A 17028-nucleotide genomic window follows, 5' to 3' on the forward strand; every position below is an offset into this window, starting at 1 on the left:
AAAGAAGAATAATTTTTACTTTCACAATTTTTTAAATAACTAATAAATTTTTGCTGAAAAAGTAAGAAGGAAACTTAAGCATAAGATAATTAAATGCAACTTATAGCTTATACTTTTCATGAAAAATTACCAGTAAAAGCATTACAAAAATTATTTATTAATGGCCTTTGTTAGTTAACTATGTCGGTTTAAAATTCCATTAAGTGCTATAAGTTGCATTAATTTTCTATGCTTAAGTTTCCTTCTTATTTTCTCAGCAAAAATTTATTAGTTAATGAAAAAATATGAAAGTAAAAATTATCCTTCTTTCCATCATGCGCTCACAAACATTATGGGAATATAAATTTACAGTTATTAAAGAATGTCTGCGAAAAGCATGTCTGAAAAAAGCATATCTGCGATGTTATCGTCATGCGACGATTTGTAGATACTTTATTTTTTACCACGACATTTTCGACGACGATATTTTTAAACTGCGAAGTTTTTGAACCGCTTTATTTTCGACGACGATGTTTTGTACCACGATGTTTTGTAGCACGACGTTTTTGCCTTGCGTTGTTTTCTCCGCGACGTTTTCGTCCGCGATGTTTTTGCCGCGATGTTTTCGACTGTAATCCTTCTACCGCCCACATAGGTACTATATATTCCTTGCATGTTAGAAAAAGCGATGGTACTTAGAGCAACCAAAAATATTTAAAACAAAGTCCTTCACTCAAAAAACATGGGCACCTCAAAACTCGAGTTTTGAATTTCGAATTTAATTTTGATTTATTTCACATTTACTACAAAATAACGAATTTTCAGACTCGGTGATTTGGAAATGAGAACTATTTTTTTTCTCCTGCGCGGCAGGCTGTTGCCATTCAAGAAAAATATAAGATATATGTCTTTCAGTTTCAATCCAAAAATTCGGTTATTTGGAAACAATGTGACGCCAGTGCCTTAAACAGAATCCTTAGTATCTCCACCAGCGTGATGTCATTCAGTAAAGCAGAAGATATTTAACTTTCAAATTTAATGTTTTTGCTACTGAATACCAAATTAAATGATTTAAAAGCAATAAATGCAGTCCTAAAATAGTTTCTATACATTTTAATCTGATTAATTGAAAGGAAAATGTATTTAAATGAAGAGGTTTCTGATAAGAAGTATTAAGTATTTTTGTGAAGTAACACTAGCAGGACTTATCAAAATCATTTTATACTTTTTTATACGTTTTTATACGTTTTCTTATGAGATCTCTTTCAGGCGGCAGGCCGCTCGAGCGGCTAGATGTCGCTTTTAAATATTTTGAGATTTTGCTCTTGAATTTTATGCGACATAGTGCGAAGGAATAGATAATAAAGCTTAAAATGGAAAAAAATATGTTTGCAGTAGTGAGACCAACTGCAGACCTGCGACAGCATAAAAGATCTTAACAATCCTCTAGTGTGAAGTCAGAATTTGAATCCTTTCAGACTGCTTTCTTTTCTTTTTTCTTTCTTTATTATTATATTTCTTTTTTTTAAAGGAACAAATTTTTTCAAAAACCTTCCTAGGTAATTTGTTGCTTTGGAACTCTAAAACGTGTAGCTAGAAAGTAACAGTTAAAAAAAAAGGGTTTCCACTCTATTATTTTGTTGCTACTTTCTTTTTAGAATACAGAATTTGATGTATTACTGTAACTTCCAAGACACTAATGCATTTCGTTCTACTTTGCAGCTGTAATCTTCAATCAAAATGACTAATGGCTTGATTCTGAAGAAAGAATTTTCCTTTGCAGAAGAGTTAACTTACAAACATCTTCGATTCCGAAAGAAGTTATGAGGTACTAAATCTTCAGTATAACTTAACTCCTTACAATTCGTATCCGTAAATCATAGTTGTGAATGCAACTGCCATTTTACTGTGCTAAATTAAGTAACACATCATGTTTATTATTTTTGTGACTAGCTGCCTAAAATAGTAATTATAAAAAAATTCCTAATTTTAATGAGTTCAGCTAATTTTATTTCACAAAAAGTTTGATATTTCTAATTACGCATCTCATGATTTAAATGCTTTTCATATTAAATCAATCAGATTTAAATGTAAGAAATATTCTAAAGAACTAGTTTTAATGCTTAAAATCGCTTGGTCTGTTAATCAGTAACAGGCAGAATAATGAAAATTATATATATTTCGCTTAACTGAATGGCAACACGCTTGCGCGTGGAAAAGTAAGCATTTTATTTCAGACAGTTATTGCCGAAAATGGAATAGTTGAATAAAATTGAAAGATTATCTTACATTTTTGTGAATGGCAACAATCCGCCGCGCTGGAATTTAAAATGCTTCATTTCGATGAATGTTGCCACTGCTAGCTTTCAAATCTTTGAATTTGTTAATCATAAATTCATTTAATTTCTAAGAAATATGAAATAAATAAAAACCAAATATGAAATTCCAAATTTGGACTTCGGACTGCACATGTTTGGAATGAGGGCTGTGTGTTCAAAATATGTTGGCTCTAAGTGCCGTCGTTTCTACATAATTGTCATTAAATTTGAAATACAAGTATACTACGTTTTCTTTGAGTGGCAACACTTTACTTTTATATTCCCGCGTTTTCTGATTAAATTTGAAACATCTCTCGCTTTGCCAAGTGGCAACATAAAACTTTTAAATCGCTGAATTTTTAATAAAAAATTCCTTAAATTCGCTTAGAATGAGACATAAATAAAACAAAATTCAAAATTCTATCTTCTAGGTACACATGTTCGATTGGAAAACTACTTATGTTCAAAATTAGGTGGCTATAGGTGCTGTTGGTTTTACACAATGCGAAGGATATACAAATAGATTCTTCATTATTTTACAGTTAAGAGATATCTTAGGAATGTTTCGTATTCAGCTACTTCAGTTAGCTTTCAGAATAATTAAACATGATCTGAATAAAGTATGAAGTTATTTCTCCGAACTGTTAAATAACGATCGTAATCTGAGATATTAAGTAAAATTATGTGTTTATCCCTTTTTACGATATCTTGGTAATAAGTTAAAATAAGACATGATTTTCAAACTCATAAGACTTATTTATAATTCATTTTGTGAAGGAAAACCTAAGCTCTCTATTTTTAGCATTTACAAAATATTTTCTTCGAGCACAGCGCCCATGTAATCCAGCTGATCTGGGTACTCGTCGAACAGTTTCAAGTGACACTGAAGTAGAACATTTTTCAGTAAATTCTGTAGAAGCCTTTACAGTACTCAAACGTGGATTCTTCAGAAAATTTCTAACGATAAATATCTGATTACGGTGAGTTAACGTTAACAAGCGACCTCTTCTTACTTTATTTTTGATCCAATTTTCTTCTTTAAAGCATTTTATCATACACTACACTGTAGAATGGGATAAATTTACTAATTTAGCGATATCTTGGATGGAGTTTCGACCTTTATGATGAAAAAGGATCAATTTTCGAATGCTGTTTGTTATTTACTTACGACTACGAACCATTTTGAAATATTAAATTAAATATAGCGAAATAAACAAGCAAAGAATAAAACCAAACGATATTGTAAACGTCAACAAAACGCAAAAATAAGAAAAAGGAGGCAGACGATAATTTTATTTATGATATTTTACGAAAATATTTAGGTGTCGGATCACTTTTGTGTCGTGTTTAATTTATGCGTTCTTACATTTTCAATTTTAGAGAAAGAAAATAATTCAGTATTAAAGAAAACTTCAGTTCTATTCAAAATCACATGGAGATAATATGAAAAAATACTGGGCTTTATTTTTGAATTCAATTCTGGGTTACAGTGCTTCTTCTACAAATTCTTAAAAAAAAAAAAAGTGTACGATTACTCTTGGAAGCCGCTGTATATCCAATGTGGAGCTGCTATCGGCGGACTTATCCATTTCATTCATTGTAAGTACCAACATTTTCTTAAATATTTCTTTACGTAATAAAATAAAAATTATCAAAACTCTGACAGCTTTGGATTATTAAACACAAATACAAATTTTCTGTATTGATTACATAATATAAAACTAAATAGATTTTTATTAATTGTATTTTAAGAATATAAGTACGCTTGTGGTATAGGGTAAAATATATGCTGAGAACATTGCTTTTGAAGGGGATAAGAGTAAGATGCTACACAGAATATTCTAATTTATAAAAAGAAATGTTCCTTCAAAACATTTTCCAGTGTAAAGGTAAAAATAATTATATAACTGTAGCAAGAATTCAAAAATAATTTCATTCCATAATAGAAGGCTTATTTGAAAATCAGTTGTCGTGAAGTTATTACTAAAGTATATGAATTTATTTTATTTATTCTCTAAAGCATTTTATCATATTTTCTCTTTATTTCATTTTCTTTATTTTATTTATTTATTCTTTATTATTTTATTTATTTTTATTTATTTTATTAATTCGATTATTTAAGTATAGAAGTAAGTATTAAAGTATATGAAATATGTATGTTAAATACGCAAATATTTTGTAATCGTTAATTTTAATTCAATTAAATTCTTATTATTTACAATCAATGAAAGTTTGGTAACTTTGAGATCTATGATTCTATCTGTTATATTTTGAGGAGTTAAAGGTTGATATAAGTTATTATTGTCAAAAAATAGTTAGGTAATTCTTATTATGTTCGAAAACATTTTCTATAAATCTAATTTCTTTACAACTTAATTAAAATTAATTTTTTAAAAAGTTTCCGGCATAGTTATTCGACTCAAATTGAATTACTTTTGTTAAGTTTGACAATGATGCACTCAATGAAATTTTGATAATTTTGTGAGCTAGGATCCATCTGTTATATTCTGGGGATTTGAAGGTTGATGCATATTGTTATAGTCAGGAAAAAATTTAGGTTATTTCTATTATATAAGAAAATATTTTCTATAAATTTAGCTTCTATTATAACTTAATAAAAATTAATTTTTAATGTTGTTTTCGAAGCAAATCATTAATTTCGACACAACCAAAGTCCCATAATGATTTGCAATCAATGGAATTTTGATGATTTTGCTAGCTATCATTCCATCTAATATATTCCGAGAAATTAAAATTTGATACGCAATATTATTGTCAAGGAAACATTTATGCGATTTCTGTTTCGTTAGAAGATGTTTTGTAATTTTGTGAATTTAGCTTCTTTTAGAAATCAATCTTTAGAAAAGTCTTCGCAAATCAATACTTTTGATGCAATGAAAGTTCGACAATGATTTGCAATCAATGAAATTTTGATGTTTTTGTAAGCTAGTATTCCATCTGTTATATTATGAGAAGTTAAAATTTGATACATACTGTTGCCTTCTACTGGTTCTTGGATTAGAAGTGATTGATGGCAACGCTTGAAGAAGAATCAAAACAGAATTTATTCTGCAGTATTACGCAGGACAGTTCCTAAGACGCGTTACAGTCGTCAAAAAACTCTGACAAGCACCCTGAAACAATCAGCAACACCACCTTCAGGCTATAACGGTGAATACAGCTTCACAGAAAAGCACTAAAGTATAGCTCCCGACTCGGTCGATCACTCTTAAGCTAATCTTTGAACTCAACACGCTGCACAGTCAAGGTACTCTTCATGATAAAGTCAAGATATTCTAGATACGCTCTCGATACACTGCTTTTCCGCGTACAGGCAGTGTATTTATAGCTTACAATCTGCCTTCGAGAACATTCTCGGCTAAACCGGTAAGACTTCGTTCTAGAATTTTCTCGTCCGTCTATGGCATATCGCCAATTTTGTCGCCAAATGGGTGATTTCGCGCCGAATCTGGCAGCTTTGCCTTTTCTTGCCATTTTCTGGCACCCTAAACCCGTTTTGCGGAGAAGCTATCTTCTCGCAGCTGGGCGTTTCGTAACAATATTATTATAGTCAAGGAAATATTTAGACGATTTCTGTTACCTTGGAACATATTAATATATAAATTTTCTATAAATCGAACTTCTTTGAGAATTAAATGGAAATTCATCTTTAAATTGTTTACTACGCAATGTCTGGCAATGATTGGAAATCCATAAAGTTTTAATAATTTTGCGACCTACGATTCCATCTTTTATATTCCGAGAAGTTAAAATTTGGTGTATATTATTTTAGTCAGCAAAACTTTAGACCATTCCTATTTTGCTAGAAAATGGGTTCTGTAAAACAAACTTCTTTTATAACTTAATGAAAATTGATCATTAAAAAGGTTTATGACGCAATTATTCGATGCAAATCAATAATTTTGATGCATTAAAATTCGACTAAGATTTGCAATCAATGAAATTTTGATAAATTTGTGAGTCAATTTAGAAGACAGACAAGTAGGTTTTACAACCTGATTAGAAATGTGAAGAACTAAAACTAGCTGAATTCAGTAAAACCGTTAGATTTATATTTTTATGATAATTATTTTGGACGACTAGGCGCACATGAGGATTCTAAGAAGTTTGCTCACCTTTTAATTGCCAGGAAAACATTTAGGCGATTCTTATTATTTTACAATACATTTTTTGCAAATCTAACTTTTTTAAAAAATTGAATGGCAATTCATTTTAAAAACTCTTTTTGACAGTTCAGGAAATACAAGGGGGAAAAAAATCCAAATTTAAGTTTATTGGCAATTTGGATACCGCAGAAAAAAAGAACAATCAAGATTTTTTTCAGCCGGGGAAGAGGAAGGTAGCTTACATCCTGTTCTTTGTTCTCGCCGCTCTGAGTTTTCTCCGGTTCTTTGTCCTCTGTCTCTTCTCGCCCAGTTACCGCTTCTTTCTTCTCCTGTTTGGGAGAATTTTCAACTGCCTCTGTGACATCCTGTTCCTGTTTCTTGCGTGCTGTGAAGTTTCTGTAAGAAGCTTGGATTTTGGTCGCTGCTTTCTCGAGGTCTTTATCGCTAAGATCTATATCCACCTGTAATGTAAAGGCAATTTTATGAAAACACGTTCAGTTACAATGTTAAACAATCATTTTAAAACTGTAATATATGTCAGAGTAGATAAAAGAGAATTCGGTAGTCATGAAGTTAACATACTACATGCATCATATGAAAAAATGTAACCAACCATGTACATAACCTTATATAAACATGTTAAATTTGGCGATTTGCATGTTAGATAATTATTTTATCCTGACCTGACTTTTCCTTGTTTCGTAATGATTTTATTTTGGCAATCTTGTTTATTTATTTATTTTTTGATAACCGGAATTAATGGGACTGTGGGATATTAAAATAACAAGAATGTGTCACATAACCTATATCATGTTTAATGTGGCGATGCCGAGTTTGTGCAATTCTCTGATTTTTTAAAGCAAAAACAGATCGCTCTCTACCTATAAGCTGTGTGAAAGAAAAGCAATAAAGCATTTAATATAACAATGTTTTTAATGTGCGCAATACCGAGTATGCGCCATTCTCTGAATTTTTTAAGTGAAAATAGATCCCTGTGTACATGGAGAGAAAACAATAATATAATATAGATGTTTAAAGCGCACATTGTCGAATCCGTGCAATGCTCTGTCAAGTATCATCTTTATTTCCACGCATATAAAATCATCTCAGTAGATATTTAGCCGATCATAATGATATCTGATACATTTCTGTGTTTCAATTATAATGAAAATGATACATTTCTATGTATATTGGTTTTTAACGAGAAATGACGCGGGTAAAGAAGCGAAGAGGGGAGATATTAGCAATGTAGGAGCTAGCAGAATAACGATGTAATTAGTTCGCCAGAGGGTATTTATACCAAAGTAGGTGCGAGATATTCTAGAGACAAGCTATGATTGGAAATTTTTATGTCCATTGGTTTTTAACAAGAAATGACACAGGCATTTTTAAAGAAGCAAAGGACTTTACAAAAGACAAAGACGGAATATACATTGCTAGATATAATAGCAATGTAGAAGCTAGCAGAATAATGTCGCAATTAACTCGCCACACATATTTATACCAAAGAAGGTTCGAGCGATTCTAGAGACAAGCTATGATTGGTTAATAATACTCGTAGTTTTAGTTGGCCTTTTCCAGTAGCGTTATATAACAAAGAAAGATCTCGAAATTGGGAGAACAGATAAATTTAGAGGGGAAGCACCAAATCTAGAAAATTAATTTTGAGGTCGCCAATTATTTTTATATATATATATACCCATTCTGTCACCCGCCTCACTGAGCTCAGGTTTTTAATTGTAAAAATTTCAAAATTTAAATAGCGCTGCTAAGCCTAACGAAGCCGCCATTTGCTTACATTTGAAACTTAGTAGAATAGTAAATTAAGTCAGTTTCCGGACCAACTTCAATGTTTTTTTTAGTCCAGTGGAACCGATAGTAAACTTTCAGGTTTGTGCACCGAAAAATCTGTCTTCCTGCACGGTGGCCGAATAGCTTGCTTTTGCGTATAACTCTAATTTTAATTTTAAAAATACTTTTTAGCTGCTTTTAACTGTATTTCGTGTTTTATATTTTTCTATACTTTTTTTCCTCTTGCTACGAAGTGAAAACTGAATTGTTTGAATGAGAAATATATCTCTAATTAAATTCGAGAAAACGAGCAAATAAAATGCAACAAAAAATGTGTATAATTTAATAGGCCGTACAAAGAAGTCATATGGCGTCCACGTCAGATTTTTTTCTTGTTATTACTACATATATGTGCCTTATTATTGAAAATTTTGTTACTAATATTACCGAAGTTGTTACATGTTATTACTGCATATTTATTTCTTATTACTACTATGTATATGTTACTGTTATTACTGCAATTGTTACATATTATTTCTGCATATATGTTTCTTATTACTACTGCACATTTGTCACAGTCATCACTAGAATTGTTATATATTATTACTGCTTACTTTTTCTAATTGTAAGAATAAGATTACAATAAGACTATTACTACATATTTGCTTCTTATTATTACTGCATATTTGTTTCTAATCATTACTAGATATTTGTTATATTGTAGAGACATTAGGATTTTTTCGGAAGCCGTAGAGATGAAAAATTAGCAAACGCCTTCGCCAGGAATCGAACCACGAACCTCTGGAATACCGTGCCAGCGTGCAGAACCACTACACCACGAAGGCACGCCAGGAAAGCGGGAGAAATACTTTATATACTCCCCTTTCTAAGGGGTCTCATACACCTTAAAACCCATAAGATGTTCGAATAGGTGACTGTTGTAAGAATTGGGACAACTTATTTATTTTAAAAGCAATTACTACCAACTTTTTACAGCTGACTACATAATATAGCTGCTTTCTGAAATAGTCATCAGAAAGTTTGTGTTGCCACAAATATTTTTATAATTTAATCCGCTTTGTGACAACATTTTTCGTCATGTTTCCAACTTGCGCGCACAGTTTAAAACATTCTGTTTCATAATTTAATTCCATATTTAATATATAGCTTTTATAACATTTGGAAAGTACTGTGAACCTAAAATTCTAAAAATTTCATGTTAAATTTTTATTTTATTTTGAGTTGAGTTTATAAAATGTATTTTATTAAAAAAATTTGTAATGTTTTCGTTCATAAAATTTTTCAATATTAAAATATTCATCAGATTGTTGGTTCGGTTAGAAAATAGTGCCCATATAAAGAATTCCATCCAATTTCAAGTATGTACCATTAGCCATTTTAAAAACATCATGCGCGCAAGGTGGAAACACGGCGAAATATTTTGTCGCAAAGAGGATTAAATTACAAAAAATGTTTGTGGCAACGCAAACTTTCTGGTTACTAGTTTCCGAAGCAGCTATATTATGTAGTCAGCTGTAAAAAGTTGGAAGTAATTGCTTTTAAAATAAATAAAATATCCCAATTCTTGCAACAGTCACATATTTGAAGATCATCAGGTGTTAGGGTGTAGGAGTCCCCTTAAAGGGCGACTGGGTTTTTTTAGGGGACTCAATCGCCAAATCCTGGGGGTAGAGAGTCATCATCCACAACCCTTTTAGTTCGGGCGCCACTATGGGGACATTAGGATTTTTTTTTTTTTTTGTAAGTCGGAGCAAAATTAGCAACCGCCTTCGCCGGGAATCGAACCACGGACCTCTGGAATACCGGCCCAGCGTGCAGAACCACTACACCATGAAGGCACACTAGGAAAGCGGGAGAAATACTTTATATTATATCATTACCGCATATTTGTTACTATTATCACTGCATGTATTATATATTATTATTACGTATTTGTTTCTTTTTATTGCTCCATATTTGTTACTGTTATTACTGCAACTGTTAATATTATTACTGCATATTTTTTTCTGAATGGGAACAATCTCTTAGAGTTCTGATAAAAGAGAAAGAGAGATGCAATTGACTATTGTTTATTTGCAAGGATCTGCGGCACCACTTTCTTTATATCGAAGTTTTATGCAATCGAAATTCTCCTTTGTGGATTCAGACTATAGGGCAGTGCTTTCCTTGCCGGATCATTGTTCTTCCCGGATGAGAACTCGGCAGAATGTACATTATGGCCGTTTGCCAGGCGGCGAGGAAGAAATAAGTATGAGTTACGATCGCAACTTCCTCAGAAGCCAAAGATGTCAATGCACCAAACAGATCGCATGCAGTTAACTTGCTTTTCGTGAAGATATTGAAACTTCTCATACATTTTGTTGCGCTTAGAAAAAACTGATTGATTAATTGATTCGAAAATTGAACCTGAGTACAGAAATATTGGTACTTTTCTTTTTCCTTTTTTTTAAACAATGAATAACTATTAATTAATTAACCCTTTTATGACGGGCCGCTCACGTCACGTCATAGAAGGAGACGTTTGAGATGGGCACGTCAACATGACCACTGGATGGCTGATAAATGGAGGGCTGTACTCCTTACGCATGAGTTCACTTTTAGACTCCAAAGCGATAAAAGGCATTTTTTGATTTGGAGAGATCCTAGAACGTCCGTCAAACATCCGTGAAAGAGATGCATAAGGAGGCGGCAGTGTCAGTGTACAAGGTATTTCTCCCACTTCCCTAACGAGCCTTCCTGGTGTGGTCGTCTGCACTCTGGGCCGGTATTCCAGAGGTCCGTGGTTCAATTCCCAGCGAAGGCGGTTGCTCATTTTTCATCTTCCCTGCTTCCTAAAAAATACCTAATGTCTCTACAGTGGCTCTCTAACTAAAAAGGGGGATGAATAATGACTTCCCACACCCAGGAGTTGGCGATTGGGTCCCCTAAAAAACCCTAGTCTCCCTTTAAAAGGGGGTGTATATAAGGTATTTTCCCATTTTCCTAGCGTGCCTTCGTAGTGTAGTGGTTCTGCACGCTGGGCCGGTATTCCAGAGTTCCGTGGTTCGATTCCCGGCGAAGGCGGTTGCCTAATTTTCATCCCTCCGACCCCCGAAAAAATCCTAATGTCTCTATAAGTGGCGGCCGAACTGAAAGGGTTGTGGATGATGATTCTCCGCACCCAGGATTTGGCGACTACGTCCCCTAAAACCCTAGTCGCCCTTTAAAAAGGGGAATATATAAGGTATTTCTTCCACTTTCCTAGCGCCCTTAGTGGTGTAGTGGTTCTGCACGCTGGGCCGGTATTCCAGAGGTCCGTGGTTCGATTCCCGGCGAAGGCGGTTGCATAATTTTCATCACTCCGCCCCCCCAAATCCTAATGTCTCTATAAGTGGCGGCCGAACTGAAAGGTTGTGAATGATGATTCTCCGCACCCAGGACTTGGCGACTACGTTCCCTAAAACCCTAGTCGCCCTTTAAAAAAGGGAGTATGTAAGGTATTTCTCCCACTTTTCTAGCGTCCTTATTGGTGTAGTGGCTCTGCACGCTGGGCCGGTATTCCAGAGGTCCGTGGTTCGATTTCCGGCGAAGGCGTTTGCTATTTTTCATCTTGTCTGCCTCTAAAAAAATCCTAATGACTCCACAAGTGTTTGGGGAGGTATCTCTTTGCCTGGATGCACAGACCGCCATGGCCATGTGGAACAGAGAATATTCAGGCATATACATCCTTGATGCTCCCTTATGATGATAAGGTGATATCCTTGATGCTTATGTGCTTCCTTATGCCGGGGCAATACGCGATAATTTTCTGCTATAGAGCGACAAAACGAAACAACACAGAGCTTGCATCATGGATGATTATCTTCAGCAGCAAACAATTCAGCGCATGGTCTGGGGAGTTCAGTCACCGGAATTGAATCCTATAGAGCATGATTGGGATGCTTCAGGAAACGTATAGCTGCTTTCATTCCTGCTCTTCAGACCCTTGTCACGCTTGCAACGGCTTTGCAAGAGCAATGGCTCTATCTTCTTCCAGAACTGATAGACTGTGTAATGAACAGCATCGCACATCTCGGTATATGTTGTATTGCTTCTAGAGTAGATCATACTCCATATTGAAGGTAACGTTTTCTATATCAAACTCACACATCCGATTTGCTCATTTTATACATATGCTATTTTCTGGTAATTTCTTTTCGTGTTATTTTATACCTTACTATGTGTTGTATACTCTGGGTCACTTTCATTAAATTCTACATGCAACCTTTTGACTAATCATCATTTTCGTCATTTTTCCTTAATTGACGATAACGAGTGTATAATAATGACGATAATACTCACATGTTGTTTGCTAAAAATATTTTTAATAGTCAATCATAGTGATTGCAATCAGCTTCTTCAAGTAGCTCCGTTTTACATTCCTTTCAGCAGTCTGAATAGATCCTTGATCCATCTTGCACGTATTGAATAAATTTCTCCACTAGTGTACTAGCATCTATATTCGAGATTTGAACGACAAAGCAATCCCATTTTCGCGGCATATTCATTCAAAAAATGAAACGTTGTAGGAGTACCCTGCCAATGACGTTCTTACGCCTGGTGAACAAGTGTCATCGATTTCAACTATTTTATTGGGACTGCCTACTCGCCCATTGAATCTTTGTATTAAATGTAAGGAACATATTTCACACAAGTAATTGTTCTAATCGATTGCAGCATTTTCTCACAAATTAAGCTGTTTGTCTCACCATTCGGTGAACACCACTTCCTCTGCTAAGGAATACAGAAATCTACAACGATATTCTGCAACAACTATATAAGGTATTTCTCACACTTTCCTAGCGTGCCTTCGTGGTGTAGTGGTTCTTCACGCTGGGCTGGTATTCCAGAGGTCCGTGGTTCAATATCCGGGCAGCGTAATGGCAAACCGCACATTGAGTTAATCAAGGTTAACGAATTTCGTTTACTGCGCATGCTCAGTGGTGTACCGTTAGCGTGGCAGGAAATACTGGCGACTAAGTATAAACAACACTACACAAGCCTGTTGATCATGTAGGTCTTATCGACTATTTACAATTACAATACTACCGAAATTTATTTGTGCTTAATGCATTTGCTTCTATTTAATTTTATTTTGGTTTATTTTGTTCACAAAAGTTATATTTAATATCAGTTATTTATAATAATTTCCTTGACTTTAATTCAGTAATTTAAACTGGATTTATTCTTATTATTTTCTTTAACTGGATTTATTATTAAAGTACATACGAATGGAACATATAGTTACTTACCATACGCAATTGCTTTTATTCCTCACAAGTATATTCAATAAAGATTCAGCTAATATATCCTGTCATGTTTCCTGTTTTGTAATCATTCTTAAACGAAACTTTGAGTAGTTTACAATCGATAGTTACCCTCTAAGTAATAAAGCAACTTACAACCTAAGAAGTTTTAAAACCCCGAACTGTTTCCGCTTAGATAACAGAATATCAACCACACACCGTATTTATCTTCTTTTAAAAATGTATCAAAGTCGTATCAAATCCATCAAAGTCATACCAAAATGTATCAAATCCAGATGTTATTTAATAATAACAATTGGATTAACATGCGCTTGTTGCTTTTAAATTGCTTTCTTTCTTCTTTAATAACAGAATAAATTTTAAAGAAAAACTAAATATTTTTTACGCTTTTGTGAAGGACAACGCATTGCCGCTTGGAAGATATAAATATTTTAATTCGGGAAATGGCAACCCATTTTTCTTAATTCGCTCGGTTAACGTCAAAAGGCAAATTAAATTTAAAATTAATTATTAACGTCAAAAGGCAAATAAATATTTCGAGTTTTTCCGAGTGGCAACAGACTTGTTTTACATAGCCGACTCTTCTGATTAAATTTGAAATATATCTTATGCTTTGCAGAATGGCAACACAAAGCTTTTGAATTGCTATCAAAAATTCTGTTACGAATTTTGTATTTAAATATGTAATTTTATTAGAGTTATAAGTAAAATTGATGTATTTTTCTGCGTAATGTAGCGCGAGACAAATTTTAAGAGAAAGCTATGACGGAAAAGTAAGAATAGAGGGGCGCGTGCATTTAACATTGGAGAATGTAATATGTTGGTGTCATTGGGTAAATGAAATGTTGAAAGTGAATAAATGTAATTGACCACTATGTTAGTTGTAACCGTAATTCCACCTTCGCATTTCTTTTCAGTAATTTCGAGAAATCTCGCGACTGGTTGAAAACTATAAACTGCTAGAGAGAGAGCGTCTGAGTTTAGTTATTGTTGTTGCGAGTTGTTTAGTTCTGCGAGAATTAAAATATCCGAGGAGCTTTCGCTTTAAATGCGCTTTGAATTTCGTTGTTAACGTTTTTAATAGTTTAAAGTATAACTACTGATAATACTGCGTGATATTGTGAACACTTTTACGAATATCTCGGAGGATAATTCCAGAGTTATGATATATATCTTTTGATAGGAATAAATTTTATTAATCTATTATCGGACTTGTGCATTCAATCGATTAAATTCTAATCACATTATGTTATGCAGGACTGGACGTCGAAAGGAACAATTCTCAGAACCTGCACATTTCCAGGAAACCCACGTAACTAGGTTACCATTTTCACTTACTACAAAGACTTGAATGCCAAACGGTAATCGATTATCGCTCAGATTGGGATCAAGTGATCCTTCAGAAACAGAACTTTCGTCTGATTGGTTGATCTCTAGCCGAGACAATTTTGGTGAGGTTTGAAAAAAATCCGGAGTAGCCGCAACATCGTTTCCATAGCTGGGCGGGACTTCGCTTCCAGCGGGCTCTTTTTTCTAGGAATACTCCCGTTTAAACCTGTGCTACCAGAATCTCGTTTCTCAGTAAAGTCCCGCCTAGTAGGGATTGTTGTTAAAAGTGATAACTTCTTTACGAACTTGTACGCACACAAAAATCCGTTAAATTAGCTTAAAATATATGTGTATAAAAAATGTGGACCCCGTGGGATGGCGTTTGAGAAATCTTACGTAATTTTTTTTTTTTTTTTCCCATATGGCTTTATTGGAAAGATCAATCCAAACATATAAAACAGCTCAAATATCACAAAAGAACAATGATAAATAGTAAAAAAGAAAGCCTGAAAGGTTTCAGATTTTAAATTATGACCAAAGGGGCTTTTTTTTAACATTTTGTGTGTTACCTTTATTTATTAAATATCATGTTCTTCGCACCATAAAATTCAGTTCAAGAGCAATATCGCAAAATAATTTTAAATTGAGCCTATCTTTAGAATTTCCGATACACAGTCTCGCGCGCTGGAGATAAAAATGTTTTTTCTATACAACGTAGCCATTGCTCACTTTGAAACAAATGAGTTTGTAAATCGAAAATTCGTTACAAAGTTTTACAAAATATGAAATCGATAATAAAACAAATTCCACTTTAGGGCTTCCAGATGCCCATATTCGGTGAAAGATTACGTTATTCAAAATTGGATGGCTATAAGTACCGTTGTTTTATCACAATGGGAGAAACATACATACAGTGATTCAGATTCCTCATTATTTAATTTCTTGAAATATAAACATATGGTGATAATATTCGGTGGCAACAGTTTGAAAAGTGAAACGGACATTCAGAGTGATTCGACGCAAAATCGCAAAACGAAAACAATAGTCCCTCAGGGACAAAGCTCTTTTGGACTAAAAATCTTACGTAAGTATGGTGTATTGATGTATGGAGAATACGGCTAAGCACACGAGGGCTATCTACCTAAGAGGAGGGATGCCTTCGTGGAAGACTTTTTAAGGGAAACTGGCTCGTATACACGTTACACATGGGGAAAACCACGATAACGCCCATGCAGCCAGCCCGTTCGCGGGATTTGAACCTCGGACCGAAGTACCAGTGTTCAGCGATTTTACCGCTCGGCCGCTGGTGGGTCCTTACGTAAGTAATAGCCTTCTTATTGTTTCGTAGGTTAAGTGTTCTATGTTTCATTACGATCGGAATAAAATGTTTGATTTGTATTCATTCTCTTGTTATTTACACAAATGCAACAATTTTACTGCCAAGGTATACCACAATTGTTTGTAATCAATCATTCATTTTCAATTATGTACTCACATATTTGAATTAGTGTTGTCTTAAGGGTTCTCTAGATCATGGTGGACGTGGTGCTATACTAATTAACCGTATGGTAGAGGCATAGTGCCCGCTTCCCCGTTCCTTATCCTTATCCTTATAAGACCAACTTAGAGGCACTCTTTTTTAGTCATATATAGATTAAGTTCACAAAGGGCGATTTTCAATTTTCAGAAAATTCATTTTAAATGTCGTTAAATTTCAACAAAGCTTCTGCGGTGGCCACTTTAATGTTGAAACACCGAAGTGACCTAGTTGTGTACGCTTGAACAACATGCTCTGCAGTTTCAAATACCTCAATAATAATACGGAGCAACTCTCGAGTTACTACTGTAATCGTCATGCGTGCGGGTGTAATATTTGCTGGTAATTAATCTCTGGGTACATATCGGAGCAATGGTTCTGTGCGTTTACAAGATATGCCTCTGACTAAATGAGAATTCACTGTGGAATGACTACTATTTTGGCGCGCTGAATGCGGCTTAATGTTTAAAGGGTACTTAAATGGAAAATTGGTTAAAACTGGCAATTCGTGGAAAACCTCCAATTAATATTCCATTTTCGTTTTCGTTTTAAAAACGTACAGACGCCACGAAAAAAATCTGTACTGAATCCATTTTAAATCAGTTTTATAATTCGTTTGGTGAAAGAGAGTCTTTTGTTCT

General features: G+C 34.0%; 1 protein-coding gene across 1 annotated transcript in view; it reads right to left on the reverse strand.

Moving 5' to 3' along the window:
* The window catches only part of LOC118196411 (uncharacterized), a 211885-nt gene that overhangs the window by 13217 nt on the left and 181640 nt on the right, over positions 1-17028 (reverse strand). Inside the window, exon 4 of the mRNA XM_085812557.1 lies at positions 6667-6885. Within this exon, the coding sequence (XP_085668683.1) occupies positions 6667-6885 (219 nt within the window). The remainder of the gene's footprint in view (positions 1-6666; positions 6886-17028) is intronic.

This window comes from Stegodyphus dumicola, chromosome 3 (genome assembly GCF_044657685.1).
Source record: "Stegodyphus dumicola isolate Sdum_Otavi_A_Nest chromosome 3, ASM4465768v1".
NCBI lineage: Eukaryota > Metazoa > Arthropoda > Arachnida > Araneae > Eresidae > Stegodyphus > Stegodyphus dumicola.